Source organism: Salvia splendens, chromosome 17, assembly GCF_004379255.2.
Source record: "Salvia splendens isolate huo1 chromosome 17, SspV2, whole genome shotgun sequence".
NCBI classification, from domain to species: domain Eukaryota; kingdom Viridiplantae; phylum Streptophyta; class Magnoliopsida; order Lamiales; family Lamiaceae; genus Salvia; species Salvia splendens.
The window spans coordinates 20980190-20993664 of NC_056048.1; the positions used below are offsets into that span (position 1 = coordinate 20980190).

At 36.2% G+C, this 13475-nt stretch overlaps 1 protein-coding gene and 2 pseudogenes across 2 annotated transcripts; 2 read left to right on the plus strand and 1 right to left on the minus strand.

The window, feature by feature from the left end:
* Nucleotides 1-3632: 3632 nt before the first annotated feature.
* LOC121775263 lies at nucleotides 3633-6332 on the plus strand (annotated as a pseudogene).
* Nucleotides 6333-8733: 2401 nt separating this feature from the next.
* On the minus strand, nucleotides 8734-9837 carry LOC121774450 (annotated as a pseudogene).
* Nucleotides 9838-10020: 183 nt separating this feature from the next.
* LOC121773717 (bet1-like SNARE 1-2) lies at nucleotides 10021-12467 on the plus strand. Of its 2 annotated transcripts, XM_042170636.1 has the most exons (5): nucleotides 10021-10172; nucleotides 11013-11171; nucleotides 12072-12126; nucleotides 12220-12278; nucleotides 12377-12467. In XM_042170636.1, exons 1-5 carry the CDS (start codon nucleotides 10159-10161, stop codon nucleotides 12465-12467), a joined length of 378 nt encoding a protein of 125 aa, XP_042026570.1. In that variant the 5' UTR covers nucleotides 10021-10158. The 2 variants fall into 2 exon arrangements, 1 of the variants encoding a protein (XP_042026570.1); XR_006044834.1 differs by lacking the exon at nucleotides 10021-10172 and having other exon boundaries at nucleotides 11039-11169; nucleotides 12069-12126; nucleotides 12220-12451.
* The last annotated feature ends 1008 nt before the right edge of the window (nucleotides 12468-13475 follow it).

Genomic DNA, 13475 nt, shown 5'->3' on the forward strand with positions numbered 1-13475 from the left:
AATTTTGACACAAAAGCTTTCTTCAAACTCTTTCACACTTTCCTAAAATTTCCACATCTCACTTTTAAAGTAAAAGTTTTGACTCAAAACTAAAATATACTTTCGCATAAACTTTCATCCATCGTATAAAACACTCCATAGAATAACGCATCATACTTTGCACCTCATAACATAAATATCATCATACTTCCATAGCTTAATTTTCCAAAGAAAAAGTTAAAACTATTTTTCTCGAAACTCAAAATTTTTTTTGAACAATTCATAAACACAACATTTTCCATTGATCAAATCTTTTCATAAAAGATAAGTCACCTCATTGCATAACATATCGCAAAACACACACATATATATTTTTATAACCATAGCTCCTCTAAACCGTTGTAAAACATACTTTGTTTTCATAACCATAGCTCTTCTATCCCATTGTAAAACATACTTTGTTTTCATAACCATAGCTCTTCTATCCCATTGTAAAACATACTATATTTTCTTAACCATAGCTCTTGTATCCCATTGTAAAACATACTTTGTTTTCATAACCATAGCTTCTCATCTCCTTTGCTACAAACTTTCTCATAAAAATTTTCATAAAAATAAATTACCTCTTTCTTGATTGAGCGTGGCGAAGCGAGATGTTGAGCCTTCAATACACAATTCTTGTCATTATTATTATCATTATTATTATTATCACTATTATTTTAGTCTAGCGAAACAAGTCTAGACTAAGACTGAAAAAGACTCTCGGGTCCAGAGCGGAAAGAAAAATTGCTCTGATACCACTTTGTCACGCCCGCATTTTCTAAGGATAGAAAACACGGTTGATCGCGACTAGGGGAGGATTAAAGAAGCGGGGAAGAAAGGGGAAAACAACATAACTTGACCATAGCTCGAAACAAATGGGAATAGCTCGAATAAAATCAGAGTATCTCAACAATCAACATTCAACAACTCAAAAATGAATACTATCTCAACGATACAAGAACTCAAAAGAAAGACAACTACTTAGCGGAAGCATTTCGAGAGAAGGAATATGCCACGTGTGAAGACATGACACATTCTAAACACTTAATTTCTTCAACGGTCTTGCTCAACACCCACCGCACCCGTCACGCTCAACCTGCAATTTTTAAAAGAAAAGCAGGGCTGAGTACTTGATGCACTCAGTGGACTCATGCCGAAAACATTTTATAAAAGTATTTATCATGCCACCATTGAGTGACCTTGGGGTTTTAACTTTAGAAGTCGCCCAAGACACTAAAATCATTTCCATCGTAAAATTCGGTTGATCAACCATTTTCCCATAGCTATCTACCATATCTGATCCATTGATGACAAGGAACGTGGCCACATTCCAAGTCACTAGACCGGCCGACCCAAAAGACGGCTCACGATCTCCATAGGTGTACACTAGCCTGAATAGGGACTCACTCCCTAGACAGGCCCGAATTCGATTATCCATTGATGGCAAAAGCCACATCAGATAGGTTCCATAGAATAAAACAAAACACGGCATGACAAATATTCATATCATTTTCACATAAAAATATACTTAGGGCATAGCCCTTATTTAAAAAGAAAGCCCACCTCGCTTGCTTATACCACACAATCACGACTTTACGCAACCTTTTACTCTTGGTACCCTCGTACGTGCAACAACCCTTGTCAATATCACCACACAATCAGGTTTTCCATTATTACAATTATCATGCATGTCCTATCGTTCCTTTCATCGTTTTCTTAGATTGTCCATTCCCGAACGTTCATCAACATAAGGAAAAACAAGCCATAATACTTCTCAACGTGTTACACATAATCATGCCATAGGATACCTTCTTAAATCATACATGCATCATATAATTCATTAAAACTTAGCAACAAGTGATATTTTCACCTAACAACAAAACTGGCAGAATTGCGCGGTTGGTTTGTAAAAATCATTTAAAATTCATCCGGTCTCCGTTGGGGCTGAAACTTTTCCACAATACAGTAGACACATAAAATATCATTCAATTAAAATTTCACATCAAAATAATCTTTTTAGTTCGGTCAAATCGAAAACGTAACTCCCTGGTCGAGAAAAACAATTTCTGGCAGAACTGCGCAGTCAACTTCAAAAATTCACCAAAAATACATCTTTCGTCCAAATAGGTTGAAATTCACACACCACACAGAACACACCTTAAGGTTTACTCAGAAAAAAGAATCGTATAAAAAGGAGTTCGTTTGGTCGGTCAAACATGCGTCGGAACCTACTGTCCGAATACTACAGATTTCATGCTCCAAAATTCGAGTTATCCTAAATGAATGCAAGGAAATCAAGGCTGGGAATTGATCGGTGATTACCTTCTTAGGCGGCAGAAAACTCTCTTCTCCAACTCGGTTCTTTCTCTAAATTTTAGTTCCTGATTTTTCTTGGTATTGAATTTATGTGTAGAAAGATCGTGGGATTGATTGGATATATATAGGCAAAACTGATAGATATTGATGGATTTGGTGGTTGGAGAGATTTTAGGGAGTATAGATATGGGTAAATCGTTTGGTGATATGGTTTAGAGAAATATATTTGACAAAGTCAACTAGGAAAAGATTTAATTAGATTTATTTTATTTGATTTTTTTTTCTTTTTTTTTTACGGGTGTTACAGTAAATTACATTTTTTTCTATTGTGATGCCACATAAAGCAGTGCAAAATCAATGTAATGTAGATATGAAATTTTAAAAGTATAAAAATATTATACTACCACCGTTCACGAAAAATAGTCTCATTTTGTCATACTTTTCTCACTTTTTCTCTTATCTGACATTTTACCTACCTACCTACTTTTTCTCTCTCTATCTCTCTTACTTTACCCATTTTTTCTTCCCTTTATGTTACTTTACCAATTTCTCATTAAAACTCGTGCCGTCGACAAATGTGACTATGTTTTGCGGACGGAGGAGTAGAAGTTTATTAATTAAAAAAATAATTGAAATTAAAAATGAATTTAATTTCGGTTATCGGTTGACTTCGAGAAAAATTTCTTATCTGTACCGACTCGAACACCGTGAATTTCGATTATCGGTTAACCAATAACCGATCGGTTTCGGTTCGGTTCTCGATTAACCGCGAACTGTTTACCCACCCATAGTTTGAATTTAGAGAATTCGGAATGAAGATCTCAAATGACTATGAGTTGCCTAATCTGATGAACTCAAAAAAAATTTATATTACTCTATCTAAAATTTATTATTTTCACTTAGAAATAATGGTTGTGCACGTGATGCCAATCATCTTACAAGGCAGGGGGTTTCAAGAACATGTTACATGCTTAAATATATGTGCATTACCTCAATCACATATGCAGATTAAATTGTGAAAACTTGGCAAATTAATATGAATGTGCAAAATGAGGTTGATGATTATTTGAGTAATGATAATCTGAGATGTTGATAGAGAACATAATTTTGGTCATCATTAATTTTGGTCAACATTGCCAATACATGATTTTGATAAAACCCATAACCCATTTCTATGTAGAATTATGGTCGAATCTAGAACGTTTAAATGGGTTCGAGCAAATATGTTAGTGAAGGCCCATTTCGCCTTAAAAGGCCCAAATACAACTTTCTATAGATCACTGATTTTTGTATAGTTTTCACTTTCCACAACTCACATTTCCCCTAAATCTCCGGCGACGATGGAGCTCGTCAGGTGAGTTTTTCTTCCTCATACTCTACGAGGATGCTTTGAGTTGTTTGTTTTACGGTCGAGTTATGGTTAATGTCTGACTTATTGTTGTAATTCGAGCAGGTTTTTGATGAAATTAAACAATCGATTGAGCTTAAAAATGGCACCGTCGTACACGCCACCATAATCGGTTCGTCATTTTCCCTGTGACTATTTCGTTTATAAATTCACGTTGTTAGTTCCTGAATTTTTAGTTACTTTTCCTGCAACTGGATTGTTTCTTCCGCTATAGTATATAATACTGCTTGAGCGTTCAGCATTCATTAATTCAAGTAAACTTTCTAGCTTTCGGTGTCAAGATGTCAATAATGAATTCTAGGTATGCTTACTTAAATCAAAATAAATATTGAGAAAATGCCTTAATAGAAGGAAGAAAGAGACATATTTGGCTTATCACAGTGTGGAGCATTTGAAGTAGGCCCTGCTTTCTTTCTTGCAATTCGGTGTCAATATAAAATTTATAGTGATTTTGTTTCTGAGAAGCGAAAAAGCAACAACATAAATTGTGTTTACAACTATCCGGTTGTTTTGTAGTCAGTACTTGGTGTCCGAGCCATAATTTGGTTTGTCTAACTAAATTGTGTTTACTGGATTACTATAATATGCTTACTTAAACCAAAATTAAGTACTGAGAAAATGCCGGAGTTTTAGTAACCCTGCTAAGATTTCAATATTCAATTGTAGGTCTTATATATAAGAGTTTTAGTAACTTTTGTTTATTACTTGCAAAAAGGAAAGATTGCTAGAATGAGGTTACAGCTCTCCGATGGTTTGATTGTTTCTGTTCCACCTGCTAGGTTTATTCACATCTCTATTTCCTTGTTATAGGTGTCGATATCAGTATTAATACTCTCTTAAAGGTTAATCCCAAAATGCTATTAAAATCAAGACAATTACCCAAGTTTCGAGCCCACAATCCGAGTATTCCTTCTCTCTACCACATCCTCCAATTCAATGCCTCAATGTCAAACCTAAAAGTAGTATGGCGAAAGGATCCGAAGCTCGATCAAGCAATCGAGAACGACAAGAAATGGCGACTCTGCTACCGGGTTGTCCGCGAAGTCCTAAATGAACCGGGTCAGGTAATCCCGCTCCGGTACTTAGATAAACGCCGCGAGCGGCTTCGTTTGCCCATTAAACTTGAAGAATTTCTTTCCCAAAATCCGGGTTTGTTTGATATATATCAGGACAGGATTAGGCCCAAATCTGACCTGGTTCAGTTCGTCCGTCCCAGTGATAGATTGAATCGGTTTTTGGAGGAGGAGAAATCGATTTACAGCGATAAATAGCCGCTTATAGTAGCGAAATTGTGTAAGTTGCTCATGATGGCGAAGAATAGAGTAGTTAGTGTTGAGAAATTGGTTGAGGTGAAGAGGGAATTTGGTTTCCCCAATGATTTTCTAGTGAGAATAGTGTCTACGCATCCAGAGTACTTTAGGTTGCATGGATTACCCGGAGAGGGGCAGTCATACCTTGAATTGGTCTCTTGTAATGAGGAGTTTGGTAAGTCTGTTATTGAGAGGCGAGCAGAGGAGGAGTCGAGGTTGATGGGGATCAATGTGAGGCCTGCATTCGAGTGGAAGCTTCCACCGGGGTTCTTTTTCAAGAAGGAGATGAGGGAGTGGGTTAGGGACTGGATGGAGCTGCCTTACATTTCTCCATATGAGGACGTGTCTCATTTGGATCCTGCTTCACCAGAAATGGAGAAGAGGATGGTGGGGGTTTTCCATGAGCTGCTCTCTTTGTCGATTTATAAGAGAGTGCCAGTGCCCATCCTGGGCAAGGTTTGTGAGGATTTTAGGTATTCTAATGGTTTCACAAGTGTATTTACAAGGCATTCGGGGATTTTCTATATGTCTTTGAAGGGTGGGATTCAGACAACAATGTTGAGGGAAGCGTATAAGGGTGAGGAGCTGGTTGATCTCGATCCTCTGTGTGAGATAAAGAACAAGTTTGTTGAAATGCTGGAAGTGGGGTGGCGGGAGAGGGCAGAGAAATTGAGAATGCGCAGGGGAGGTGTTGGGAAGGATATGGAAATCTTGGCCGCTAGGAATAAGGAACTCAGATGTGATGAGCAGAATACAGAGAAATTAGCTGAGTAGGAAAATCTACCCCCGAAGAGACGTGTTCACTTGCATCCAGAACCGACACTTGATCTTTATTTGTGGCCTGTTGATTGCGACCGAAGGTAATGTTTGCCTGCGCATCCAGTTGCATAGGGTTTTGATTATTTCTGTAGAAATCAATCTCACACAAATGCTTTCCTGCAGTTTTACAACCTTGTCTAATGGTTGCACGGTCAAAAGGCGGCACACCCATGATAAAGAAGAAGCAGTCGCCGTTGCCAGAGCTCCCCAAGATAACAACACTATGCAACTTCCTGAAAATGACAAGAGACAGGTTCTGTTGATCCTTTGTATCTGTGTAACTGTACTATAGATTTGGAAATGTTCCATGTAGCTGCTAGATAGGTCTGTTTTGTATAAATGGCTCATTTCTTCACAGACGGACAGGTTCGAGCATTCTGGACCAGTCAAAGATAATGTACTTAACTTGATTTCATCAGCAATATTCTATAGTAGTAGTATAAGTTAGTTTGTTGTTATATTTGATTTCGTTGCTTGAAATATTATTTGTTAAATACTACTAGCACACTTGGAGTTGGTGTAAGGCCTGTGAATTGGTAAAACCCACACTTACAAAATCACAAGGTAACTCTCTTTTATACTCCATGTCTTACTATCATTTTTCAATGTGAGATGAAAGTCTTTGTTTACGATCTGAAATTCTACAGTCTTTTATGCATGCAAGTCCTTTGTTAATATTGGTCTTTATGTGCATTCCCATTTATTTAAGTGTTGTAATAATTGCTCACTCACATTGATTTAATATTGGTCTGTTATGTAGAAATGTCTCATTTCTTCACATAGATGGCCGACTGGGTTCTCGAGCATTCGGGATCAGCCACCGATAATGTATTTGTGTACTTCACTTGATTTCATTCAGCAATATTGTACTTAGTAATATTTTTCAGTTTGTTGATACATTTCATTTCGTTGTGATTTCATCTTGACGCGTAGAATCAGATGGCAGAGCCGTCGTGGTGATGTTAACATTGAGTGCAATATATTTTTTTAAAAGAAGAGTACTAATGATTTTTCATGCACTCTGTAATGACATGAACACCTAACTTATTGAGGTGAATTGGAGGAGTGTCTTATCAAATAAGCTATTATTTCGCGTGGCATTATAATTAAAAATTCTTAATCACGCATGAACTGGAATTAGAACTCCGAAGCTATTCTCACACAATGAAGTTCCGGATGCTCCTAGTTAATTTTACTAATACTCAATTAGAGCATTACCCTTTTAAGAAATGTCATTTAGAAAGCGACATTCCAAATAGTAAAATGTATCCCTTAGAACGGTGGGAGTATTAGTTATGACGTTGAACACACGTATAAGAATTTAACTTAACTAGGAGTCTCTAGATTTCCAGAGGTTTTATATTCATTGTGTTTTTATGAGAAACAAATTATATGTCGAAATCTCATATTTCCAAAAAGTTATTGAAGCATTCATTTTTGCCTTTTCTATTTTCTATTAGTTGGGGCAGTGCTGTTTAATGGCGGAAAAGTGCTAAAGACAGACAATTGAGATCTATTTGGGGACGACGTAGAAAAACATCCGCATGGAGATTATACGAAATGATCCGGGTCATGCCTTCTTATGTGGCTTACACCGATGCCCATTGATTCATATGCGAATTTGCCAAAAAAGAAATCGTTTATAATTCGATCAACACTATTTTTCGGTGTGTTTTCCCTTTGATTATTATTTCATACTCAATCCATTTATTAAAAGTGATAATTTTTTCTTTTTAGATTATTTCACTAAAAATTACTTATTTTTAAAATAAAAATAATACTCCATTATCTTTTTCTTTCTTTCTTACTTTATTCTTTTTACGCAACTAACAAAATAACACTATATCAAATTTCGTTTGAAAAGAAAATGTTTCATACGAGTTAGTGAAAGATATATAATCTAATAATATTGGAAGAATGTAACTATTATAATTTCTATGTGTATAGAATCATTAATAAATATTAAATTTAATCAATTTTGAATTGTGTATGTGTGTGGCAGAGTGAGTGTGGGAGGATAGTTTTTTTTATCACACTTAAATTAGCAACGACATGGCGTGATTAATAATTAGTGAATGGTAATTAAATTCATAAATAGGTCAAATTTATTTTGACAATTAATATTAAAGATTCAAACAAAATATGATCACTTTTGGAATAAAAAAGATATTGATTTCTAAAATTATAACCTTTAGCCAAATTCTACTTTTTTCATAAATTTTAAAATTCATCTAAAATATATAATAAATTTTATATTTGTTTGCTATTTTCAACGTGATTCAAATAAGATATTTCTGGAAAAAATTTATGCTACATGTGTAAACGTAAAATTTTTAAGATATTGTAGACTACTTAAAAAGGCACGTAGTTAGTCAGCTGTAGTAATGATATGTCACGAAAATAACAAACGAATGTAAAATTTATAATATTTTAAATTAATTTTAAAATTCTTAAAAAATACCAAAATTTGGCAAAATATTTATAATATTAATAACAAATTCCTCAATTAAAAATTACTAGTACTACTAAATAAAATGTGTAGCGCCAAAATAATATTTTTGGCAAAAGCTTGAAATAAAAAAAAAGAGTAAGGACCAAAATTGGTTCTGAACATATCCCCAGTTTATTATTTTGGTCCTAAACTTTATCTTTTGAATTTTTTGGTCTTATAAATTTAAAATCGGATCACAATTGGTCCTCCGTTAACAATTCCGTTAATATTTGACGGTCTGCGATATTAATCACAATTTTGACCAACTTAAATAATTTTTAATTATTTAATCATTAAAATTATTTTTTAAAATAAAATCATAAATTATTTATTCCAGTGGCCACTTTCATCTTCTTCCTCCACTTTCATCAATGGCGTAACCCTAGAATTTCCTGCACCCGATTTGGGACATCCTTGTTGGATGAGAGTAAGAAGAAGGATTGAGCGAAGAGATTCAACCGAGCTAAGCTCATCACCGGATAATAGGTGAAATGCTGCTTACTGATTAAGAATCTCGCGAATTTGTCGAATTCGAGTTTCCGATTGTAGTATAGTGACGTAATTGAATGAATTAAAAAAATTGGGGGAAACGGCGAAGAAGAGCATGTGTTGAAAATCCGGACCGTGGTCGAGGCTGTTGCAGGCAATGTGGTGCGCGTTGTGGTTGCGCTTCCACCACGCGATGCTGATTCCGGCGAGGCAGTTGCCGGAGAGGACTTGGATAAATCGATTGGAGTTCCTTGTAAGCATGATTTGGTAATGGCCGGAGTCGTGGCCGAGCCAGCCGCTCTGGATCCACAGAAACCCCATGGCGCCGCCTCAGAGGGCGTGGAGGAATGCGCCGTGGCAGAAAACGACGACGTAGAGGCAGAGGGAGAAGAGCATTGCGATGGCGTGGAGGGAGAATAGCACGTTGTGGCCTTTCTTGTCGAAGAGCCCTAATTTGGTGAATTCGTTGACGAGTTTGCGGTAGTCTTTGGAGACTTCGGAAACGACGTAGTTTGGAGGTGGAGGTGGTTGTGAAGGGGGTGAGGTGGGACCAGGCGTGTCCGGGGTGGTAGGCGACGAATGCGTTGGTGGCGTCGCGGCCGGCGAGGTTGAGGAGGGGGAGGTCTCCGCCGGGGTGGGATTTGATCCAATCGGAGACGTTGTAGATTTTGCCCTGGATTGAGATCCAGAGGTCGCCGGGCGTGTTGTGGGTGGCGAGCTCCTCGGCGATGATGTATTTCTTGGTTTCCGCCATTGTTGAAAAGATTTGATTTTTAGAGGTGGGGTTTTGAAGAAGAGGTGAGTGGTGAGCTCTTCTCTGCTCTGCTATGGTTGGTTATGGAGGTTTATCTCTCTACTGTGTTGAGCTTGAGCGCCATTGGAGATGAATTGCTAATTGAAATCTTGCTGTAATAAATTTATTTAATTAGGTGGTGGTATGGAAATATTTTTATTTTATTTTTTAGGGTTTTAGAGTTTATAATAAATAATTTATGATTTTATTTTTAAAAATAATTTTGATGATTATATCATTTAAAATTATTTAAGTTGGTGATAATTGTGATTAATATCACTCACGGTTAAATATTAACGGAATTGTTGACGGATGACCAATTATGATCCGATTTCAAATGTACTTTTAGTCTAAAAAAAAAACTACTCGTATTCTAGAATGTGCAGCTGAATGTAAAGCAGAGGAGTTTCGATTTCACTGCTAAAACTTTCTGTAGATCTGCAGAATCCGCTAAATTTCTTCATTCGTCGCTTTCACGTATCCTGATTTGCTGTTATTCTACTCTGTTATCATGAGTTACAGGAGGTTAGTGTGATTTTCTGCATCAATATTTGTTAAGTTATTCATAGAAGTTATATTGAATGTTGTTTTTGCATATCAATATCTGGAATTCTTTTCATCTGTAGATTTGACTGTGTAGTTTTTATTTAAGCCATTGGATTTCATTTGTGCCGAAAATTGGAGCAAATGAAAAATGAACGAATTGAAATGTAGTTGGAATTGTTCTCACATGATGCATTGCGAATTTAGGGATTATTTAATTTTTCCCTCAGAAAAGAGTGAAGCCTTGTTTATGGACGCTTCCTGATCTCCAAATCATTAAACGATGCATGATTGTTTTATCACCGAGTGCAGTGCAGCTGCCGTCGCTAAGTATTTGAAGCCAAAAATTATCTGCGATTCCCAAGCTTGCTATTGCTAGTCATTTTGAATCTGAATAAAACAGAAAAGTAAGTGGTTGAATTAGGGTTTTAGAAATGAGTTAATATGTACATGTTGTAAATCATGTTTTATGTGAAACTGAAATTATGTAGGTAGGCTAACATAAGTACAACAAACACAGATAACATAGTTGAATTTGGAAGATAATCGTGTGACCTTTATGAGGCCAGTAAGCATCGTATAGGATAATTATCGATTAGCTTCTGCGTGAGGGATGGGCTCAAGAGTTACTCGTCTCTTCTTTCATTTCTAATTTGGAGAAAAGATCCCATCCAATGGGATCTTTGTTTGAAATGGGTTAAAAGAACTTAGGCCACTTTATGATTGTTAAGAGAGGGCTTGTCTTACATGCGAATATTAATGAAAAAATTGACTTATATGTTGCATTTACTGTTAAATTATGATGAAGTTATATTCGCACAGGGATCACAGAGGCTCGAGGTCTGCCCTTTTTGATAACATGGACACCCTTGAAGCGGGTGGACTCAGGGCCTCTTCATCATATTCAAGTGGCTTGGATGATCACAACAATGAGCAAACTATGGATAGTTTGCATGATAGAGTCAGCTTTTTAAAACGTGTGAGAACCACCTTCCTAAACAACAAAACTTTCTCTCGTTATTAGTATGCCAATGTATGTTACTTAGTTGTGGTGGTACTGGTGCTATAGTTTTATTATTTTCATTATGGTACATTTTCAGTCAGCTGCTAGATATAGTTGTAGTATAAAAAAGTCATTTTAATATGCACATTTTGAACCCAGTGTGTTCAATTGAACCAAATTCAAAAGATGACGGACACAATCTTCATTCTGATGGCATTCTAATTACAGTCTGTCTTATGATAAGCCAATATTAATCCTTTGTAGCCTGCTGAAAATGAGCTGAACTAGTTATCCAGCTTTATACTATACCAGTGGTTTTACATGGGGATTCTTATTTGATTCTGCCATTGGTTTTGTGGCATATCAGTTCTTACAAATACAATGGACTCAAATGGTGGCTGCAGTTTTAGCTCATATTTGGTATTGATGAATCTTCAGTTTCATAGGATAAATTGATAATAATTTAGTTCCCACATCAAGAGTGAAACACAAATAGAAGAATTCAATTACTGGACTAAAACAATTCAGTGCTGTGTAATGGGTAGTATGTTCCATCTACACTACAATAACAATATAGATTCCAATCCTAATAAGCTGGGATAACTCAGTTCAGAACTTGCATGCTTAATAACCCTGAAATGCCAACAAGATTCACCTACCCCAGGAAGAAAATTATAAGCTATTTTATTCATAACCAAAATGGTTGTTATGTCTGTATGCTACTAGAAGTTTCTTAAGCTAATAAACTCTAACTAAAGAAGTGTCACTAATAATCCAGATTAACAGAATGGGGTTAATCAGAATGTTTGAGTTGTTTATCCTGTGTGGGGTATGTTAACATTATTATCGCTTTACCGGCACTTTTCTTGTGGCAGTTGACGGGGGGACATACATGAGGAGGTGGAGACTCACAACCGTATGCTAGATAGAATGGTATGTATGCCTGTGGATGCATGAGGAAACTTTAAACACTTTCAAGTTGTAAAATTGTTCTTATCGTTTTGGTTTCCTTTTTAAATTAATAAGGGCAATGCGATGGATGCATCAAGAGGAATTATGTCAGGAACAATGGATCGTTTTAAAATGGTAGACTTAATAGATCCCTGTACTTCTTTATTTCTCTTAATAAATCATTCCTTTTCCTGTTTAGCTTTCCTGAAGTTGGCTTTGATGATCTTCTCTCGGTGTTTGAAAAGAAATCAATTAAGAGAATCTGCAAACTTGCAGGATATTTTGTGATTTCTTTCTTTGTGCTGTATTATGGGATTAGGTGAGCATCATTATTTCATTTGGTGCAGGTTGTGTCATAGATGTATGACTTTATATTTTTCTCTCTCACCACTGAAAATCAAATACATATTCTCTCTCTTCTATCTCCCTTCCCTTCTTCTTCCTCTGCTTCCCCCGCAAAAGTCGACGAAAACAAGGAATCAAATGGAATGTTGCGAGAAAAAGGGCAAGGTTTATTTTCGGTGGTGTTATCCGAAGTGTGTGGATTTTGACTTGGTTGGGCAGAGTCGGCGCGAATGTGGGGTTGGAGGAGAGGACGAAGTTAATTTGTTTAATTTTGAGGGTTTCCGTTGTTTGTTTCATTTGTAGCTGATGCACTTTTTATTAGCACTACAAATACCTGCAAGTATATAGGGTATAAATAGTATAACTAATGGTCAGTACCAGATATCGAACACATGGAAAATAATCACAGACTGTCTACCTTCTGCTAAGCTTCTTTCACTATTTGGAAAACCGAGAGAAAATTGAATTTTTGAAAATAAAAACAGAATTGAACAACTTAAGCAGATAAAACACAGAGACAAATAGATGAGGTAAGGGAATTTCAGGGATGTGCGTTCACATTTATGGTTATACAAATTCCAACTACAATATCCTCGGACAGAACTACTTCAGAAGGACGAGTCACCTAAGTTATGCTCATGCGATACAAACGTAGATTACTAACACTAGGGGTGTCAATCTAGATCCATAACTCCTAAATGCTCCTAAGACCCTTAAAAAGTCCCCACTCACAATTAACAGTGCTGTTTTAAGGGAAGCTAATTGTGGTGTCTGCTAAGCAGATCTAACTCGCCAACCTCCTCTCACGATTATGTAGCAAGTTTATTAAATCATCACATAATGTGTCACTCAAACGTGAAACAATTATCCAACACTTAGAAAAGAAACGAAGTAAGAACAAAACGGAATTGTATAACCAAAGTCGTTACTAACACATACCTAGAATCCTATGAATTTAGTTACACATGATAGAATAAGCTAAAGAC